Consider the following 21,665-nt stretch of genomic DNA (forward strand, 5'->3'; position numbering starts at 1 on the left):
AGTGACTTAATACTTGACACCCATTTGCATCAGTTCATTCATGAGCCATATATGCATATTTTCTGAATGCAGTGAGAGTTCTTCACTTTTTCAACTGCTGAGTTTTTCACAGTTGCACTGCATGCTTCTAACCTGTCAGTTGAGTTTTTTGCAGAAAGATAGTGAGCATTTGCTGGTCTTGGTCAGAACCAGTGTCCAACTTCAGGATTAACAAATGACAATGCACTTACCACACACTACAAACTTGAGGCCAATGTTATCTCTTGCTTAAAGAGAAAGTATGTGTGATAGCCATGTTTGTTTGAATAAACTGTGTTGTGTTGCCAACATTTTTAACAGCCTCATTAAGTATTTCTGAAATTGGCTTTGACAATGGCTGGCTTCCTGCATGTCAATGCAGTCCAGAGGATTGGTGTTTTGCAGCCTTTTCACATAGTTTATCAGCATTGGCTTTGCTGATTACTGTGGCAAACCAAGCTCCTCCATTTTTATTATATAAATCCATGATATGCTCACATCTTGAATACTGCATGCAATTCTGGTCACCCAATCTCAAAAAAAATATATTGGAGTTGGAAAAGGTATAGAGAAGGGCAACTAAAATGATTAGGGGTATGGAACAGTTTCCGTATGAGGAGAGATTAAGAAGACTGGGATGTTTCAGTTTGGAAAAAAGAGGACTAAGAGGGGATATGATAGAGATCTATAAAATCTTGACTGGTGTTGAGAAAGTGAATAAGCTCCTTCATATAACACAAGAACTAGGAGTCACCCAATGAAATTAATAGGCAGCAGGTTTAAAACAAAAGGAAGTACTTCTTCACACAACACACAGTCAACCTGTGGAACTTTTTGCCAGATGTTGTGAAGGCCGAAACTACACTAGGGTTCAAAAAAGAAGTAGATAAGTTCATGGAGGAAATGTCCATCAATGGCTATTAGCCAGGATGGACAGGGATGCAACACCATGCTCTGAGAGCCTCTGCTTGCCAGAAATCAGGAGTGGATGACAGGGGATGGATCACTTGATAATTGACCTGTTCTGTTAATTTCCTTTGAAGCACTTAGCACTGGCCACTATCGGAAGACAGGATACTGAGTTAGATGGACCATTGGTCTGACCCAAGACAGCCATTCTTATTAGGGCTGTCACGCGATTAAAAAAAATTAATTGTGATTAATCGCGTGATTAATCACACTGTTAATAATAGAATACCATTTATTTAAATATTTTGGATGTTTTCTACATTTTCAAATATATTGATTTAAATTACAATGCAGAATACAAAGTGTACCATGCTCACTTTATATTTATTTTTGATTACAAGTATTTGCACTGTAAAAATACAAAAGAAATAGTATTTTTCAATTCACTTAATACAAGTACTGTCGTGCAATCTCTTTACCCTGAAAGTTGAACTTACAAATTTAGAATTATGTACAAAAAAACCTGCATTCAAAAATAAAACAATGTAAAATTTTAGAGCCTTCAAGTCCACTCAGTCCTACTTCTTGTTCAGCCAATCTCTCAGACAAACAAGTTTCTTTACATTTGCAGGAGATAATGCTGCCCACTTCTTGTTTACAATGTCACCTGGAAGTGAGAACAGGCGTTCTCATGGCATTGTTGTAGCCGGTGTCGCAAGATATTTACGTGCCAGAGGCACTAAAGATTCACATGTCTCTTCATGCTTCAACCACCATTCCAGAGGACATGGTTCTGCTCAATAACAATCCAAAGCAGTGTGGACTGATGCATGTTCATTTTAATTATCTGAGTCAGTTGCCTCCAGCAGAAGACTGATTTTCTTTTTTGGTGATTTAGGTTCTCTAGTTTCCCCATTGGAGTGTTGGTCTTTTAAGACTTCTGAAAGCATGCTCCATGTGTTGTTTCTCTAAGATTTTGGAAGGCACTTCAGATTCTTAAACCTTGGTTGAGTGCTGTAGCTATCTTTAGAAATCTCACACTGGTACCTTCTTTGTGTTTTGTGAAATCTGCAGTGAAAGTGTTCTTAAAATGAACATGTGCTGAGTCATCGTCTGAGACTGCTATAACATGAAATATATGGCAGAATGCGGGTAAAAGATTGCAGGGGACATACAATTATCCTCCAAGAAGTTCAGTCACAAATTTAATTAACACATTATTTTTTTAATGAGCGTCATCAGTTATGGAAGCATGTCCTCTGGAATGGTGGACAAAGCATGAAGGGGCATACGAATGTTTAGCATATCTGGCACGTAAATACTTGTCATGCAGTCTATATACCACGGCTACAAAAGTGCCATGCGAACACCTGTTCTCACTTTCAGGTGACATTGTAAATAAGAAGAGGCCAGCATTATCTCCTGTAAATGTAAACAAACTTGTTTGTCCTAGCGATTGGCTGAACAAGAAGTAGGACTGAGTGGACTTGTAGCCTCTAAAGTTTTACGTTGTTTTGTTTTTGAGTGCAGTTATGTTGCACTTTCACGATAAGGAGAGTGCATTACAGTACTTATATGAGGTGAATTGAAAAATACTATTTCTTTGTCATTTTTACAGTGCAAATATTTGTAATAAAAATAATATACACTCTGATTGCAATTACAACACAGAATACAATATATATGAAAATGTAGAAAAACATCCAAAATAGTTAATAAATTTTAATTGGTATTCTATTGTGTAACAGCATGATTAAAACTGAGATTAATCACGATTAATTTTTTTGAGTTAATCACGTGAGTTAACTGTGATTAATCAACAGCCCTAGTACTTATGTAAAAATTATAATAATCTTTAGTACAGAAACTCCCCAAGATAACGATCCCTCGAGATAGCAAGAATATGAGATAATGACCTTGGCAAACAATGCATTTCAAAAATCTTGGCCTACTAGGAAATGTATATTTATATAAATTTCTCAGTCACAAATCTAGCATTTTGGAGCAAAATCACTAAAACGTAGTCCAACAAAGAAATGTTCTGTTAACGTGCCCCTCCCTTCTCTTTGTACCGCACCCCACTCCTAGTTGTTGTCTTTGGTCAGTGAAGACCAAGAGTTCAGAGGTGCTTTCGCATGAGTTCACCTCCCACCTTGGGGGTGGAAGGGTGGTGCAGGGGAGAAGGCACCTTGCTCATTCCTCCAGCTGCTCATCACTCCCTCTAGCCACTCACTCTGGCCGCTGTTGTTTGTCGTGCCACCATTCACTCCACCACTCCATCGCTGATGGCCCTGTGACATCACCTTCGGCTGCCACCTGCCACTGTGACCTCTGTGAGTTGGTCTCTTGAGGTTCCACCCAGCACTCGGTGATTTCAGCTCTCAGTGGGAGAACCTCACAACAAGTGCAGGCTGGGCTGTCTTTTCCACAGAAATGCTGTCCTGCAGCAGGTCTAAGCACTTAGACCTGATTATCAGTGATTTCAGCTCTAGTGGTCACTTAACAAAACAAAAGACTCTCTATGGAGCCTAATAAGCTCTATCTTTAAATAGGGGAGAGGGGCAGGTCAAATAGTGCCTGCGAGTCTTAGGGCTTGGCTACACTTACAAATTTGCAGCGCTGCAGCAGGGTGTGAAAACACACCCTCTGCAGCGCTGCAAATTGCGGCGCTACAAAGCGCCAGTGTAGTCAAAGCCCCAGCGCTGGGAGCCGCGCTCCCAGCGCTGTCCGTTATTCCCCACAGGGAAGTGGAGTACGGACAGCGCTGGGAGAGTTTTCTCCCAGCGCTGGCGCTTTGATTACACTTAGCGCTTCAAAGCGCTGCCGCGGCAGCGCTGCCGCGGCAGCGCTTTGAAATGCAAGTGTAGCCAAAGCCTTAGGCACAGCCCACACCACCAAGTAAAACCCCTGTCTCTCCCTCCCCTCCACTGGGATCTGTAAGGAAAGAGGTGTTTTTGACTTTCATAACCGACGTGGCAAGTCTAGAGGTACCGGGGCCCTAAACTGCCAAGCCTAGAGGTGCCGGGGCTCAGCCCTGGCAAAAATTAAGCACTGCGGGTGACCCCCTCAATCAGGGCAAGCTAAGTACAGTTCTGCTGCCCTTTATTCATACAATAAGGTTAACAACATTTCATGATCCCCACATTCAATACTAAAGTGATTTGTAACCCAACACCAGCCAAAATTGATCACTTGGACAACACAGCTCTGTGGGCTGGATACCTAGGTAGAGTAGTTGAGTTCATGTAAATACAGCCTGGTCCTGAAGCCTTCCCCTTGCCCTGGCTGTCAGGGTAGATCTCATTCAGACCTTGCTTACAAATCATAATTTGAAATTATAAGGTTGGCCAATATTGCCAAAACGAATGTGCCAACATTGTCAAGAAAACAACAGCTGTGGGAAGGAGCTACTCTTCGTTCATACTTTTCAAACCTATTATACTTTTTCAGGTACAAGTATTTTATCATATACTGTATATGCTGTTAATGTTTCAATTTCAATTCAAATTTCCAACCAGTGACTAAATTGGCAACACTGTGTAACTAGCTGACCACTGTCGGGATGTTGGGGAAATTCAGGGGGTGGGGGTAGGGAAATCCCTGGTAGTCAGTCTAGTCAAAGGTCCTAAGGCCTACTATATGGGCAGCATTAGAGCCTTGTGTCTTGTTTAATTTGTCCTTTTTTACTTTCTTTTTTGTACTAAGCATCTATAATTTGGCTCTTTCCAATATAGTTCATCTTTATACAGAACATTTCTTCTAGTCAGCTAGTTTTATGCATATGTCATGGTTTTAATTTTTATTAATGTTTTTATCTAAGTGGGTAATTTTTAGCACATCTCTTTCACCCATGAGTTTTAAAATTAAGTTCAGGTTTTTGTGGTTGCCAGTACTGTAAATATATTTTTTCTGTTCTGACAGGAAAAGCATTCTGACTTTTTTAAAATGAGCAATCATATGTATAATTAACTTGGTTAAAACTTCCTTCCTGGTAAGTGCAGCACTTCCTTTGCATCTGGATATGAAGGCGAGCAAGAAAAGCAGAACAACTTAAACAAACAACTTTCTTGTGAATGATCCTCATTTAAAAAAAAAATACTTTAAAATTAAACAAATGAGTCTTATTCAGCGACTCATCCTGTGCTTTGTAATCAGGTAATGTTTCAGTTTGATTTGGTAATTATAAATATGGTGCCCACAGTTATTTGCTTTCCGAAACTTTAAGAACGAATTGTAGTCACCGTGTGTTCTGTTGTTTCAGATTAGTTTTGTTGTATGTTCTTACCTTTTGTTCTATTATTAACAAGGACACGATGAGATTGCTGGGGCTTTTTGTAAGCAAATAGAGGGAGGCTTTATGTATAAAAGGTTTTTTTTTCTAAAAAAAAAGGTTGAAATAATTAAGCAATCTAACATAAATTATGAAGGAGAGATTGAAGGGGAACAAATGTAAGTACATCCAGTCAACTTTGCTTTCCTCAGCTGAATACTCTCTAAATAACTTCTACTTTGATATGGTAGAACAGAGACTAATTGTGAGCGATAACATTTTTCCTTTCCTAAAATCAGTAAGATTGTCTTAAAATTTCTTTCTAATTTTGTCTGTTTTAGATATTTTCACTTGCTATAAAATGTACTATAGTGTCATTGGCTTACAAACATTTTCATCATATTAGGCTAAAATTTAGATGTACATTATATAAGGGATTTTAAAAATAAAAATATCCTAACGTTTCATCATGGAGGGGGGAAATAATCAACAGTTTCGCTTTCGGTGGGGTCCACATAGAAACAATATTTATTTCCTCTGCTACTATTAACATATTTTTCTCCGGCGCTTACTATGACATCATTCTGTGATACTGGCTCACTAACAGCAAAATGTCTTTTAATTATTAAAATCCATTTGTGTTAATTTCAGCATCATCCAAAATACAGGAGGGGGAAAAAATCAATGTTTGCCAAATACAAAAGAGAAAATCAGTCGGAGCAAAAAAACATTGTCAAGCTTCTAGAGATCACAGTTTCTACTGAAGTCTGGCAGTTTAGGCCCCCGAGACCCTCACACGATCAGGTTCACAATTCATAAAATGTGTTTGGGTAGATAGTGTTCTATAAATGCACAATTTTAATTAGTTATTGCTGTACCTAATATATGGTTTTAAAATTAATAGATTGATTCAAATAAGCCATCCTGAACAAAAATAGTTTTATATTCAGAAACTTTTGGAATGTATATTGTATATGTAAAGGTTATGATTAAAGCCTGTAGTTAAACTTAACAAAAAGAGCTAATGTGTCTGTAGAAGTACACAAACAGAAATTAAATGAGAAAGTGATCAAACATTTGTATGTTTTGCTAGATTTCTTCTGGCATGGAGTTGGGGAATTATGAACAGCCTGTTGTAATGAGAGAGGAAGCCAAACGAAGGAGAAGAAGAATGAAGCCACACAGTCCAGCAAGTAATTTATCTTCAATGGAACTGATATCCATTGAGTTCATTCTGCCTACAAGCAATAAACAAGTGCAGGAAACAATGTTACTCGAAATAGCTGGCAACTGTACTGTTGAGCAAATGAAAGCACAGATTTGGATGCGTGCAATAGAGATGAGCCAAACCACAGACTTTTACCATAAATTCACCCCAGATCAATTTATTCTTCAATATCAGAAGAAAGGGCAGTGGTATGAAATTTATGACAAACATCAAGTAATACAGACGTTGGACTGCATACTGTATTGGAAAGTGTTACAGAAAAAGGTAGGCAAAATCTCTGTGATCCAGAAGCAAAAACCAGAACAGGCGGTTCAGGAATTTCAGACGCAACTTAATGATTTGATTGGCTATGATGTCACTGATGTTAGTAATGTGCATGATGATGAGCTAGAATTTACTCGTCGCAGGTTAGTCACACCACGAATGATTGAAGTAGCCTGCAGAGATCCAAAATTGTATTCAATGCATCCATGGATTACATCTAAGCCACTCCCAGAATATGTGCTTAAAAAGATTACTAATAACAATATTTTTATAATCATACACAGAGGAACAACTAGCCAGAAAATTAAAGTATCAATTGATGACACACCAGACATGATCCTTCAGAGCTTTTTCACAAAAATGGCAAAGAAGAAATCTTTGATGGATATTCCTGAGGATCACAGTGAACTGGATTTTGTTCTCAGGATTTGTGGCAGAGATGAGTATATCACAGGAGAGACACCAATCAAAGATTTTCACTGGATAAGACAGTGCCTGAAAAATGGGGAAGAGATCCACCTAGTACTAGATGACCCTCCTGACCCCAAGGAGGATGAGGTTCAGAAAGAAGAATGGCCCTTGGTGGATGACTGCACAGGTGTTACAGGATATCATGAACAGCTGACAATAGATGGAAAAGATCATGAGAGGGTGTTCACTATCTCTTTGTGGGACTGTAATAGAAAATTCAGGGTCAAGATAGTTGGCATTGATATCCCAGTGCTACCAAGAAATACTGAACTTACTGTGTTTGTTGAGGCTAATATTCAACATGGGCAACAACTTCTTTCACAGAGAAGGACCATATCTAAGCCTTTTACTGAGGAGGTTCTATGGAATACTTGGGTTGAATTTGATATTAAAATTAAAGATTTGCCTAAAGGAGCACTACTGAATCTACAGATATATTGTGGCAAAGCACAGGCATTATCCACAAAGGTTAACCTTCAGTCACATGATTCCCCCAACTCCGATTCTAAATGTAAAACTCAGCTACTCTATTATGTAAATATTTTGTTGATTGATCACCGTTCCCTGTTACGTAGTGGGGAGTACGTGCTTCATATGTGGAAGATTTCAGGTAAGGGGGAAGAGCAGGGAAGCATCAATGCTGACAAACTTACATCAGCAACCAATCCTGATAAAGAAAACTCAATGGCTATCTCTATTGTTTTGGATAAATATTGCCACCCAATAGCTTTGCCCAAACATAGGATAACATCTGATCCCCAAGGGGATAGGACAAGAGCTGAAATGCCCAACCAGCTTCGAAAACAACTTGAAGCAATCATAGACACTGACCCACTTAATCCACTTACTCCTGAGGACAAAGAATTATTGTGGCATTTTAGATACGAAAGCATAAAGCACCCCAAGGCATATCCTAAGCTGCTTAGCTCAGTGAAGTGGGGACAGCAAGAAATAGTGGCTAAAACATACCAGTTGTTGGCTAAAAGAGAAGCTTGGGATCATAGCAGTTTGGATGTTGGACTAACCATGCAACTTTTGGACTGTAACTTTTCGGATGAAAACGTAAGAGCAATGGCGGTTCAAAAGCTGGAGAGCTTAGAAGACGATGATGTTCTGCATTACCTTTTGCAACTAGTGCAGGTAAGGTATATTTGAATTCCTGAACATTAGTTTCCTTGAATATTTGCATGATCATTGAAATGTTCCAGTGTTATGAATGCCCTACTGTTTGAAGTCTCCAATGTTAATCAAAACACTGCTAGTAAAAGGAATTAATAATATCCTTAATTCATTTACCTTTGTTACCATTCACACGTTGTGTCTATATTAACAGTCTTCTTCAAATTTCCCCACAGTCACCCTACTACCAGTGTAGCTCTAATGATGGAAACCCACCCACACTGGGTTTTTTAATCCTGCTCAGATCAGGTCTGGATCACATGATAGTTAAAGCACCAGTTGTATAATGATCAGCGGAACTGCAGTCAGAGAGCCCATGTTTCCCTGAGGTAGGGTGATCAGATATTTGGGGCTTTTTCTTACATAGATGCCTCTTACCCTCCACCCCCTGTCCTGATTTTTCACACTTGCTATCTGGTCACCCTACCCTGAGGGACTTTTATTGACAGGACACCAGGGAATGTGGAGAGTTTGGTTGGAAGCAACACAGCCACATGGCCAGAGTAATGCACAGGATTTAATAAAGTTACGTCTTCAACATAATCTGTATTCAGCTTCTCACTAAGTGATTGAAACACCAGTGGCCAGTCCGTACCAGTGCTCCTGCTATTGCTGCCACTGTTGGTAATGAAACAATGAAAAATTTAAAGAAAATGCTGGTTTAGACAAGGCCTGACACAAAAGTTTTGGGTTGTGCTTAGGGTCTGCTTGCAGAGTTGTGTGAAGAATCTTTCATGCTGCTGTGCATACATCTTATCTGGCAATACTATCAATCTTGTACTTCCATGTACTTGTACTGTTCCATAAAATTTAAAAAGTATAAAACAGCAAAATAAAAAGCATGGCAAGGAACCATGGTTCTGACTCCATACTTAAGATTTATTCATTCATAGAAAGTTAGAAAGATCAAAATCAGGGTTTTAATGGAAAGTGAGTTACAATCCTATTTGCTTGAAATATCTAGTATATGGTCTCTTGCTAGCTGTTGTTGCTGAAAGCTTGAGATCAGTTACACGACAAAGCATTTCAGAGATCTGAGTTTGAAAAGAGAAGTTTCTTTCACTTTCACAATAGTTTGCTTTGGGGTGGGAACACTGCACCATTGCAACTTGCAGAACTGAGGGTATTATTGATTGTAGATGAAATTTGTAATAGTGCAGTTCTCTAGTGTAAATGCATATCCAGCTATTCTGGTCCTATTCTGCACCTTTCCATGCCTGGCAGCTTTCTCTGTAAAGGTTATAAACTCCAGAGCAGCAGACACAACTAAATATCAAGGAACCTGTGAGCAAATTCTGCAGTAAGATTGGGCACCTCTGTGGCAAGGGAGCCTGTGGACCTTGTAAGCCGCACAGGTTCAAAGGTAGTTGCTGACTCCTAAGAAAGTGAAGTTGGCTCTTCCAAATTTGCAGGAGCAGTGCTTCTGACAAAGCCTCTATATACTCACCCATCTGGAGGTTGGGCTCCCCAGACAGGACATATGCAATTCAAGGTTTGTAAATTTTAAGGCCAAAAGTTACCACTAAGATTACCGTATTGTCCCGAGTATAGGCCGCACTTTTTTCCCCTAATTTAAGTCTTTAAATTAGGGGTGCGGCCTATAATCAGGAACTTAAAAAAAAAAACAATAAAAATACTTAAAATCCCAGCTGCGGCCAGGAATCAGAGCGCTCTGGGCTGCCCGTGGCGGCGGGGAGCCCAGAGCCTTTTAAATCCCAGCCGCGGCGGGGAATCAGAGCGCTCTGGGCTGCCCGCCGTGGCGGGGAGCCCAGAGCCTTTTAAATCCCAGCCGCGGCCGGGACTCAGAGCGCTCTGGGCTGCCCGCCGCGGCGGGGAGCCCAGAGCCCTTTAAATCCCAGCCGCGGCGGGGAATCAGAGGGCTCTGGGCTGCCCGCCGCGGCGGGGAGCCCAGAGCCCTTTAAATCCCAGCCGCGGCGGGGACTCAGAGGGCTCTGGGCTGCCCGCCGCGGCGGGGGGCCCAGAGCCTTTTAAATCCCAGCCGCGGCGGGGACTCAGAGGGCTCTGGGCTGCCCGCCGCGGCGGGGAGCACAGAGCCTTTTAAATCCCAGCCGCGGCGGGGACTCCGAGGGCTCTGGGCTGCCCGCCGCGGCGGGGAGCCCAGAGCCCTTTAAATCCCAGCCGCGGCGGGGACTCAGAGGGCTCTGGGCTGCCCGCCGCGGCTGGGATTTAAAGGGCTCTGGGCTCCCCGCCGCGGCGGGCAGCCCAGAGCGCTCTGAGTCCCCGCCGCGGCTGGGATTGAAAGAGCTCTGGGCTCCCCGCCGCGGCGGGCCGCCCAGAGCGCTCTGTTTCCCCGCCGCGGCTGGGATTTAAAGGGCTCTGGGCTCCCCGCCGCGGCGGGCAGCCCAGAGCGCTCTGATTCCCCGCCGCGGCTGAGATTTTCTTTAAGTTAAAAAAAGTTAAAAATTTAATTTTTTTAAAATAGCACCAAACTTTAAGGGTGCGGCTTATAATCAGGAGCGGCCTATACTCGGAACAATACGGTATCTAGTCTGATCTCTCACATAACTGCTACTCTGTACACTCTCCTTTAAGACAGCAGAGGTTACGGACAAGTCATTGTCTGTTTATTTTTAAACACATTTTTGCACCCAAATTAGGGGCTCAGTTAATATGCAGGCTGGTGGATACACAAGTGCATACAATGCAGGATGCTAAGATTATTCTTTGTGCATTTTCTAAAAGAATTTGTTTCAAGACAATAAACATTACAATGATTTCAAGAAGGAATACACTACTGAGGTATTTTTAGTTTCTTTTCAAAACAAAGGGAAAAATTCTGGGTTAAAACTTTTATTAAATTACAATATACACAATAATTTAATGTAAAACAATATTAGAATGTTTTGTTTTCTTGCCACCCTCTCATCTGAATCTCTGAGTACTGTCATTATAGTGCACCAACATTCATGAGTGTGAAGTTAGACTGGATGGCTACTTCTCCATGTGGCTTTTGTTTGTTAATCATCTGTCACAATAATAATGTCTCAAAAAAAAAACTATCATAGAATCATAGAATGCAGTGATCAAATCACATACAAAGAAACATCAGTGTTTTTTCCAACTTTTTTTTCTCTAAAGACCTATGCTTTTCCATAACATTTTTACTTTGACAGAGCTCTATTCTGTTGATGTCATCTGTAAATTGCACATGTAAGAAAATGCAACAAGGTATTATAAATATTTTAAATAAAATATGTATTTCTTTGATTTTTATATGCATCGTTTAGGCTGTGAAATTTGAACCTTATCATGACAGCGCACTAGCCAGATTTCTACTAAAACGAGGTTTGAGAGTAAGTACTTCAAAATTAAGTAACATTAAAGTTACAGGCATTGTTAAAATTGACAGTTTCACAGGAGAATGTCATGTATATTAATTTTAGCCTTTTCTCTGCCTTTAGAACAAAAGAATTGGTCACTTTTTGTTTTGGTTTTTAAGAAGTGAGATTGCTCAGTCCATGCACTACCAGCAGAGGTTTGCTGTGATCCTAGAAGCCTATCTTAGGGGCTGTGGAAAAGCCATGCTACATGATTTCATGAAACAGGTTCAGATAATTAAGTTGCTGCATAAACTCACAATGGATATAAAATCAGTTTCTGCTGAAAAGTACGATGTCACCTCTCAAGGTATGTATTCATAAGTATTGCTTCATTTGTTATGTAATGTGTCTTTTCACTCCATGTGTATTAAAACCAAGGCAGCAAACAGTACTGTTTCTCTGTAGTGTCCATAAGAGTAAATTACTACCTTGGCCACTGAGCATTACAATTAATCCTTCTAAATAGCCACATAAATTGTGGGTGTCAAAGAAGCCAATAATATATTCACTTGTGGAAAACTGCATTCATGCGGAGTTAAGGTTGGAGGCACTCAATGGTGCACTGTGTTCCTGGGTGCCTTCCAGAACTCAAACATTGTAAAACCAGGAAATGCAGAATTCAGGTACTCTTAATATTCTTCTAATCTAAGGCATATGTAATGTGACAAGAAAAAACAAGACACATGCTACCATGAAATGAAGAGGTAGGATGACACCACACTATACAATCTTAACTCCTCTCTCCTTTGTGTATTACTGCAACACAGATGCAGGTGCAAGTTAATGCACCTCTCCTGGTATAAACGGGAAGCAGTGTGTTCTCAGTGAGGGGTCCTGGGCTCTGAAATTAATTTTCCTTCTTGTTTCATCTGAGCCAGGGATGTGGTGTGACCTGCAGGTGATGCTGCAGATGTTTATGCAGACTTTTCCTAGAGAAGTGGAAGGTTAATTGTAGGGATTGATTAAGGAGCTGACTGGTAGGCTTTTGGGAGATGTTGCTTGGGGTTGGGAAAATTACTGGAGGTCTCACTTTCTCTTTTCATGTTGTGACAAAGTTCCTCCTCTACCTTGGTGGGTCCTGCGCTTATTGGGAGATCTGCTCACCTCAGTGATCTTCCCCATAGTCTGGATCAACTCCTCCTGTGTCTGATCAGGAGTTGGAAGGAACCCAGGCACGCCCTCTACTCCAGGTTCCAGCCCAGGGCCCTGTGGATTGCAGCTGTCTATAGTGCCTCCTGTAACAGCTGCATGACAGCTACAACTCCCTGGGCTACTTCCCCATGGCCTCCTCCAAACACCTTCTTTATCCTCACCACAGGACCTTCCTCCTCGTGTCTGATAACACTTGTACTCCTTAGTCCTCCAGCAGTACACACTCTCACTCTCAACTCCTGGTGCCTCTTGCTCCCAGCTCCTCACACGCACTTCCTCTCCTCTGGCTCCTCCTCGCCTGACTGGAGTGAGCTCCTTTTTAAACCCAGGTGCCCTGATTAGCCTGCCTTGATTGGCTGCAGGTGATCTAATCAGCCTGTCTGCCTTAATTGATTCTAGCAGGTTCCTGATTACTATAGTGCAGCCCCTGCTCTGGTCACTCAGGGAACAGAAAACTACTCATCCAGTGACCAGTATATTTGCCCTCTACCAGACTCCTGTACCGCACTAGTCTGGGTCTGTCACAATGTATTTATTTATTTTTGAGAGAGAGAGAAATGATCAGTGTGTATGAGCCTGGTTAGGTGCCCTGTTTTAATTACAATTTGTATTAAAGTTGTGTATATGTTTTATTACATGCGTAGCACCTGAGATAGGCACAGTGGACAAATTTGAGTGAAACTTTACTTTTTTATCTCAATTAAAAGTGAATGGATTTTTAATTCAGTTCATTGATTTTATAAAAGATGACACCTTTCTTCAGATTTATGGTATATTTTGCATACATAATGTGAAGTCATATTTTTCATTAAGCCACTTTCTCAATATATCTCATAAACCAGTTTATGCTCCAAGCTACAAGTCCTTAAACAGAGTTTTGGATTGTAGTAAGTGCGAGGCTTCATTTCAAAAGTCTTGGAGCATTCTTTCCCAGAACGAAATAAATGTTTACTTCATTTTTGACTCTGCCTCCTGCTTTTTGGACAACTTTCCAGATTCTTCATTCCTAGAGGAGAGAATTCCTTTCACTACTATACCTGCACCGTGACATCTTACCAGTTCTTTTTCAGCATTTACCATGCTGTATCAACCACCAATAGGAGCTTGTAACATGTCTGGTTCCAGCAGTTGGAAAACCCATTGTGAATAGTGCAACTCATATCAATCTTAGAAAGTGTTCCTTCAGTCCAGAGATCCTGATGTTGTTAATTAAAAAGTAAATTCCAAGTTCCCTTCCATTGTGAATATCAGCTTTGAAATCCCAGTCCAACTCACCATCCACTAATTCCATGGTGTAAATTGATGTTTCCAAGATAAGCCAGTCAGTTATGTGAGTAGACATGAAAAAATGCAGTGTTCACCCTGGATGACCCAGGTATTTTTTCAGGTCTTGCTATGTTTTCACTTTTATCCTGCATTCCTAAATTCAGGAGGAGTTTTGTTGTTTTAAAGACTGTAAAATTGGGGCCATAGTATTTAATAACCTAGACAAACCCTCCTGTGTCATGCCCACTGTTCAACATGGTGTTTATTTGGTTGTGATGCTGACAAACTCCGTTAAAAACTTCTATATTTTAGAAGAAATTTACTTTTAATTATTTTACAAAACACATACGGAGGCTTCCCCAAACTTCTTTGATCAGAATATCTACTTTTTAAGAGGAAACTTGAAGCTTCCGCAGCTATATAAATTTCAGAGAGATTCTGAAATTTCAGTCACAGCAATCAGCTTTATGTCCACAAGTTGTCTGTCTTATGTCATTTTTTTTTCTTCTCTTTCACTCTCTACAAAAATAGTGTAATATATAACAGAGTACTTGGGTGACCAAGTGTGACCGCTCAGCATTTTTCAGGCCTACTCACATGACTGTTCCACTAATGACTTATCTAACTTGTTTTTGAAAATATGGGATATGTTGCCTTTGGAAATGTGTCACTGCCTAGCTATGCTTACTTGTTAAGAAATGTTTCCTTACGTTGTTCCCAAACTTTTTCTTCCTTTAACTTCAGTCTGTTGTGCCTTTTGCCCACCATCTCCATTGACTTCCTTTATTTATATTGTCAGTCTGAATGTGTTAGATCACATCATCTCCCTTTGGTCTTCACTTTTCTAGTCTTATCAGTCTTTCAATCTTATCCCCTAATTCTTGTATCTCTGTTTTCACCCTTCTCAGTACTTTTGTTTAGTCCTTTTTTTATCTCCCCTCAGTTTAGGTACACAGTATTCCAGGTGCAGTATCACCATGATTATATAGGGTAATATTTCCCTTATTTTTCATGTCAGAATCCCTATGTTTACATCGAAATTTTTTTTCTATAAGGGCAACACACTTCAATCTTATACTTGTTTTACTATCTGCTTTCATCCCCGGGTCTGCATAATTGCTTCCTAAATATCTTCAAAATAGACATCTGTGCAATTGTTTCCTCTCTCTAGGTTCCAGTTTTGAGTTCTTAAACTAGATCAGCTGGGAAATCTTATTATTTATAGATACTTTTTTTTAAAGCAACTAGTTCCAAACCTTTGCTGTGATCGCTTTAAGTAATTGGTATTCAGTTTCTTAATTATGTGGTTTTAGATCAGATAGCTTATCGAAATTGACATGCTATATCCTGAGCACCTTTGTGTAGTAAATCAATAATTACATTGTAGAAAGCTATTAGATTTATTTGAGAAGGCCTATTTTAATAAACCCTAGTTTGTCTTTAAAGAAAGGTGTCTAATTATAATGTTCACATATTGACTCCTTTATCTTGCACTCAGATATTTTACCCAGAATAGGTATCACATTAGTCATCTGGTATTTTCTAGGCCCTTCTTTCCTAAAAGCCTCAAAGATAGATGCCGTTTTTTCGTTTGTTTTTAATTCCTGGGTGACTCTTAATTCACTGAACTTTATAGCAAAGATTTTGAGATTTTCTTTGTTAGTATTTTAAAAATTCTAGGTGCATAAATGCTGTGTCTAGCTTCTTCATTTTCCAGTGGTCCTTTGTTTCCCTTCTAATTTTCCTATTTTTTTTTGAGGGTATAATTATTTATATAGTGCCATCAATATGGGGGGCACTTGAATAGCTAGAAGTTGTGCATATAGAAATCCCTGTCTTATTTTCTTTTTCTTTTAAATTGGTGTCTTCTTTGTTTAATATACAAGAAGAGTACTTCCCAGCATATTGCAGAGAGGGATTGTGACTGACTATCTAAGGTGGAACAATGTTAGTATTAACCATTCCTGTTTAAACTGAAGGATCAGAAATCTGGAGGGGCTATGAATGAATCTCCTACATATATGAATATTCAGTGCCTTATTTACATAATAAGGAGATGTTCTGTTTGCTAGAATTTAGAACTGACAGAGCTGCAGTATGGAACATTCTTTAAGAATATAGTAAGAAGCGACAAAGAGGCCTGTGGCACCTTACAGACTAACAGAAGTATTGGAGCATGAGCTTTCGTGGGTGAATACCCACTTCTCATGCGTCTGACGAAGTGGGTATTCACCCACGAAAGCTCATACTCCAATGCTTCTGTTAGTCTATAAGGTGCCACAGGACTCTTAGTCTGGATCTGTAAAAAGTGACAAACACGGCTACCCCTCTGATACTTAAGAATATAGTAATTGCTTTGCCCCTGGCTGGCTCTAGGTAACTGGTGGCTCCTTGAGGCTCTGCCCCTGGTTGCTTCTTGCCCTGGACTGGATGGAGGGCTGTGGTCGGTTGCTCACTCCTGGTGCTGGCCATTGCCCTGTACTGGGTGAGGGATCTGCTGCTGCCTGCCATCAGTTTGGGGGATACTCTGACTGAGCTGCTAGCCCTTAGTTGTAACTATTCCTTGCACCCTGGCTTGTGAGGATTGGAGCTCTAGCTATAACTGCCTGGCTGCTGCTGGAAAGCCTTGTGGTCACAGAGAGGGAGCTAAAGCACTGCCCAACATCACTATAGCTGTAGGTCCAAATCTGTGGCCAGGTGTGGTTGGGGGAACTATGCTCTAGGGAGGCTATGTCTCTGGCTAGAGTCTTCATGGCTTCAGTATTATTCACACTAAGCATCCAAAAATCATGAGATTTGTTTAAAAAGTTGTGTTATTGTATTTGTCTTCTAGTTTTGAACCTTTAGGGGTCATGTTTTCAGGGTTTTTTTTGTTAATAATGAGGGCTAGAAATGTTTTTTAAATGAAAGCTGAGATTCTCATATAATCACCTGAGTCCAGGAGTTGGAGCTTTAAGAAAAACACCAAATTCTACAAGACTAGTGGTAACATAATGAAAGTTGGTAACACTGTGACTGGCTCTCTATAGTTAGACACCCGAGGACATTTAACCAGATAGCGCATCCCTACCTATAGAATCTCCTTGGATTTCCAAATCAGGAGAACCTGCTAGAAGGTCTTAGACATAAGCAGTTCAAAAAGGTAGCTAAAAATAGGAGCCTTGCATCCAAATTCTGAGACTTAAAAGGTCTAATTAACTGTAACTTTCTGCTTCTAACTTTTGAACCCAATAATGGTGATTTATTTTTTTGCGATTACAGTTATCACACAGCTGAAACAAAAGCTTGAAAAACTGCAGAACAGCAAACTTCCGGAAAGCTTTAGAGTTCCATATGACCCTGGGCTGAGAGCAGGAGCACTAGTGGTAAATATATTTTATTATTTACAAATTCTTCATGGTTTGAAAATCTCTTATCTGCAAATGTGTGTGATTTACATATCTGCCTCTTCAAATCATGTACCCAAAAGTCTTGACTTCACTTCTGCCATAGATATCCTCATTTATAGTTTTACCTCAGTTCACTTTGACAACCCTATCTTTTCTGTGGTCTTTGATTCTTAGATCTCACCTTAAGCAAGTATAAGCAAAAGGCTGCTGCTTACATAATATTCAGGAAGAAACATGATGACAAAACACTAATCCTCAAACAGCAATTCTGGCTCCCCATTAATTTCAGGATCTAGTTAGAATCTGGCTTTCTTGTATCTAAAAACGTCTATAGACTTATTCCAGTCTACTTCACTTGCTTTGTATCTGTCTAGTCCTCCAGTTACTCCCCTTACGTATGACGGATCACAGACCTCAAACCTGGGTCCATGGGTCCCCAGGCAGCACTCAGACCATGACTTCCACCCAGCAGCTCACCTGAGTAACTAGGGACAGGTTCAAGGAAGGTCTAGCTTGCAGAGCACCCTGCCCCAAAACACTGGGGGAAACATCCAGACCCCCAACTGGCTAAGGAGCACAACATAAACCAGGAAGTAACAACAGGAAGTTGTGCGAGCAAGTAGCAGAATCCTTGGCTGGCTGTGACTACCTCTGGATTACCTGACTCCTGAGCCCTGCATTCCTTCCTGTTCCTGTCCTCCCATCCCAGACCCCGTCTACTCCCATTTCCTGCTGTCCTGCTCTACTTTGGCCCCTGCTGCTCTGCCTTATCCCTGACACTGTCCTCAGCTCTGATCCCTGGCCTAGCACCCGACTTTGTCTCTAGCTCTGACCTTCAGCTTCATACCTAACGTTATCTTTCATTTTTACCCTCTGCTCTGACCATTAAGCCTGATTTCTGTTCCAACCACTAGGTATGACTGCCCATGGCGCAGTCATTGCACCACATCGTTGAGCCATTGTTGATACAAAAGTATTCTCTGCCATTTAGAATAGCCTTTCTGTATCTCTTCAATATACCAAATTGCTGTTTTATTTCAAATCTCAGCTTAAAAGTTCTTTTCATTGCCTTTTCCTTTCTCTCTGCCTTGAGTTACTACCTTATTTTTGTAAGTATCATTTAATTCTGCAAAGAATTTTAGGATAGAATTTATGTGGTGGTGATACAGAAAATATTCTATTGCACAGTGTAGGAAGAAAGGCACCGATGGGCTTTGTATACACAGAAGTGTTACATTTATCCAAATGCAATAAAAGCAATCATGGTATGGACCTTCCTTCTAACATAACTAATTCAGACTCATAATCTATTTTGTGTAAAATGCCAGTGGTGTAAAAGTCTCTTCATTCATACTTCGTTAATGAAAATGCTGGTCACTGCAACATGATCACAGAGACGTGTCTACCAAATTAAGAGGTTGACGTGGTATGACTATAGAATCAATTAAGCAGTTGATGGGCTATTCAGATACTGTAGATAGAAGTCACAATTGGCTTGATGACAACATGACATTTATTTTTTTTTAGACACTTTGCTGCCACAACAGCATTTGATACTTTCCCTATAGACTGTGAAGCTCACAACTCTACCAGCACTTCCCTAGATAAGGGAAATAATAGAGTTATAGGTGCAAATGGTGTGACATCAAAGGCAGACAGACAATTATTCACAGACTATCCCTTCCTTTTATTCCTTGGACACTAAACTCAAAGTAATCTGTGAACAAATAAATGTTTATTATAGCGGTTACTTTAGTCCAGTGTGAGTTCCACTTTCCATTCAAACACATTTTTCTATTTTCTCATATATTTAAACCCTTTTTGGGCTGAAATTTTCAATATTTAGTCTCAGCCCAAATGTTTGAGGTCAGTTGGTTCAGTATTTTTAAAGTAATTAAGATTTAAGACTGGCAGTTTCACACATAGCTATAAAGCCCAGTTGATTTTGAATATTTAAGGTGCACTGAATCACATTAATCCCAGCCTTGCATAAGCATGCTCTGTCCATGTGCTGTTCATATAGAACCTGATCTTTACATTCCACGTTTATCTTGTCCATTTCCCTAGCATCAGAGTGTTCCAGCTTATTTTAGCTAGCACAGACAACCTGATTCCAGCATACTGCTTGGTAAGCCCATGTTTACAACTTAACCTTCCATTCATCTTCCCAATCATGCCCACTAAGAAATGAGGCAGGTTATGGCAAGCCAGGCCTACATTTCCACTCCTTTAATTTTCTTGTTTTTTATGTTAGTATTTGTTTCATTTGTGTCCTATTCCATCTTTCTGTGCTCTTTTTTTCAAGTTTACCAAGCAGCAACACATCGCCAAAACCACAGTAGTTGTAATAATTTGAACCACCATTAATATTAGGCTCAAAGTACGAAGCAGGGGATACAACTTCACCTCCGCAGGTAGAACCCAGAAGGATCTAATCCCACATTATAAGATTGCTCTGCCTTTAAAGCATCCTTCAGTAATTTTAACTTTTATTTTAATGACATTATGAAAAACTGGTACAAAATGTAAAAAATCTTTCCATTTATCACCACGAGAAATTTAGGTGTCAAACAGAACATAGGCCAATTAAAATAACATTCCCTGGGTCCGTACCAGATGTGGTCCTGTTAAGCCACCAAAAAATACTTGTCATCAACAACATAGGCAGTTTTTACTTTACCAACATCCCAGCATCTCAACTGTACTGCGCAATTTGAAGACTATTCCCCCAGATAGAACTCACATGCTGGCAACTCTTACTCTGCGCATGTAAATGCCATCCTGGTGCAAGCAGCAGTACAAGTCTGGAGCTTTCTGGACTTTGCATTGTCTTGCAACAGAATTTGAGGAAGGAAAATAAAACTTCTTCTATGCCAGACGAGTTGTAGTGCTTTTCACATTTAACTTCATGTTATTGGACCTTTGTTAAATTTCTTACCCTGTACCAATTAGTATTACATCCCTTGTACCAAATTTTTAACATTTCTGTGGTGATACAATAGGGCAACCCTCTTTGTTCTGTCACTTAAGGCCTCTTTTACTTTATATAGTATGTCATTGTTTTTGCCTTTTATCTTTCATGTTCGGAAATTAACTTTATCTTGTACATAAAAAATGTTTTACAACATCATACATATAAAATAGTAAAAAAATATTTATCAATTTTTTTGCTTTGTTGATTTTCAAAATACAGTACTCTAGATCAGGGGTCTGCAACCTTTCAGAAGTGCTGTGCCGAATCATCATTTATTCACTCTAATTTAAGGTTTTGTGTGCCAGTAATACATTTTAACGTTTTTAGAAGGTCTCTATAAGTCTATAATATTTACTTTACATACAACAATAGTTTAGTTATATAAGGTTTTTAAACTGCTTAAGAAGCTTCATTTAAAATTAAATTAAAATGCAGAGCCCCCCGGACTGGTGGCCAGGACGCGGGCAGTATGAGTGCCACTGAAAATCAGCTTGCATGCCACCTTCGGCACTCGTGCCATAGGTTGCCTACCCCTGCTCTAGATGCTAATTCTGGCTGAAACCATTGCTCATGTAATGGTTGCAGTACTTCTGCTGCTAGCTTCTGTTCATATGCTTGTTCATGTTCTCACAGCCTCTCTATGTCAACCATTGGTGATGCATGAGCCACACATTTGGGGATGCTAGCCTCTGGCCCCACTCCTTGTGTCCGAGACCCGCCCCTTTTACACCGGAGCCCCAAGTCCCCCACCGCGGCCACCGACCCCTAGCCTCAGGCCAACCCCCCCGACCACCCCCAGCCTCAGCACTGGCCCCAGCTGCCCTGAGTCCCAGGCCACAGGCGGGCCCGCCCTAGTCCCAGCCCACTTTGGGGGAGAGGAGCAGCCTGCCTGGGCTGGGGCCATGGGGGAAGCGGCAGGAAGCAGGAGGGGGCCTCGGGATGGAGCATGGGTGTGGCTATGCCTGGCTGGGGGGGCTCAGCCTGCCTGGGCCTGCAATGCTTGTCACTGATGATGTCATCTTGGTTTCAAAGTGATATACCAGTCCCAAAAAGCTCAGTTCCCATGTCAGGCTCCCTCCAGGTTTCGTTGCTTCCTGACCTTGGTAGGCTTATGCTCGGTTTGTTTTCCTTAACCAAAAGAAGGTTGAGAGGAGATATGATTGCTCTCTTTAAATATGTCAGAGGGATAAATACCAGGGAGGGA

The 21,665-nt window shown here is 40.6% G+C and overlaps 1 protein-coding gene across 1 annotated transcript in view; it reads left to right on the forward strand.

Annotated features, from left to right (window-relative positions):
• Nucleotides 1–4,962: 4,962 nt before the first annotated feature.
• Nucleotides 4,963–21,665, forward strand: part of PIK3CG (phosphatidylinositol-4,5-bisphosphate 3-kinase catalytic subunit gamma) — a 40,433-nt gene continuing 23,730 nt past the window's right edge. Inside the window, exons 1-5 of the mRNA XM_044984963.1 lie at nucleotides 4,963–5,082; nucleotides 6,291–8,300; nucleotides 11,588–11,653; nucleotides 11,762–11,987; nucleotides 17,360–17,463. Coding sequence (XP_044840898.1) covers nucleotides 6,303–8,300; nucleotides 11,588–11,653; nucleotides 11,762–11,987; nucleotides 17,360–17,463 — 2,394 coding nt within the window. The 5' untranslated portion in view covers nucleotides 4,963–5,082; nucleotides 6,291–6,302. The remainder of the gene's footprint in view (nucleotides 5,083–6,290; nucleotides 8,301–11,587; nucleotides 11,654–11,761; nucleotides 11,988–17,359; nucleotides 17,464–21,665) is intronic.

This window comes from Mauremys mutica, chromosome 1 (genome assembly GCF_020497125.1).
Source record: "Mauremys mutica isolate MM-2020 ecotype Southern chromosome 1, ASM2049712v1, whole genome shotgun sequence".
NCBI classification, from domain to species: domain Eukaryota; kingdom Metazoa; phylum Chordata; order Testudines; family Geoemydidae; genus Mauremys; species Mauremys mutica.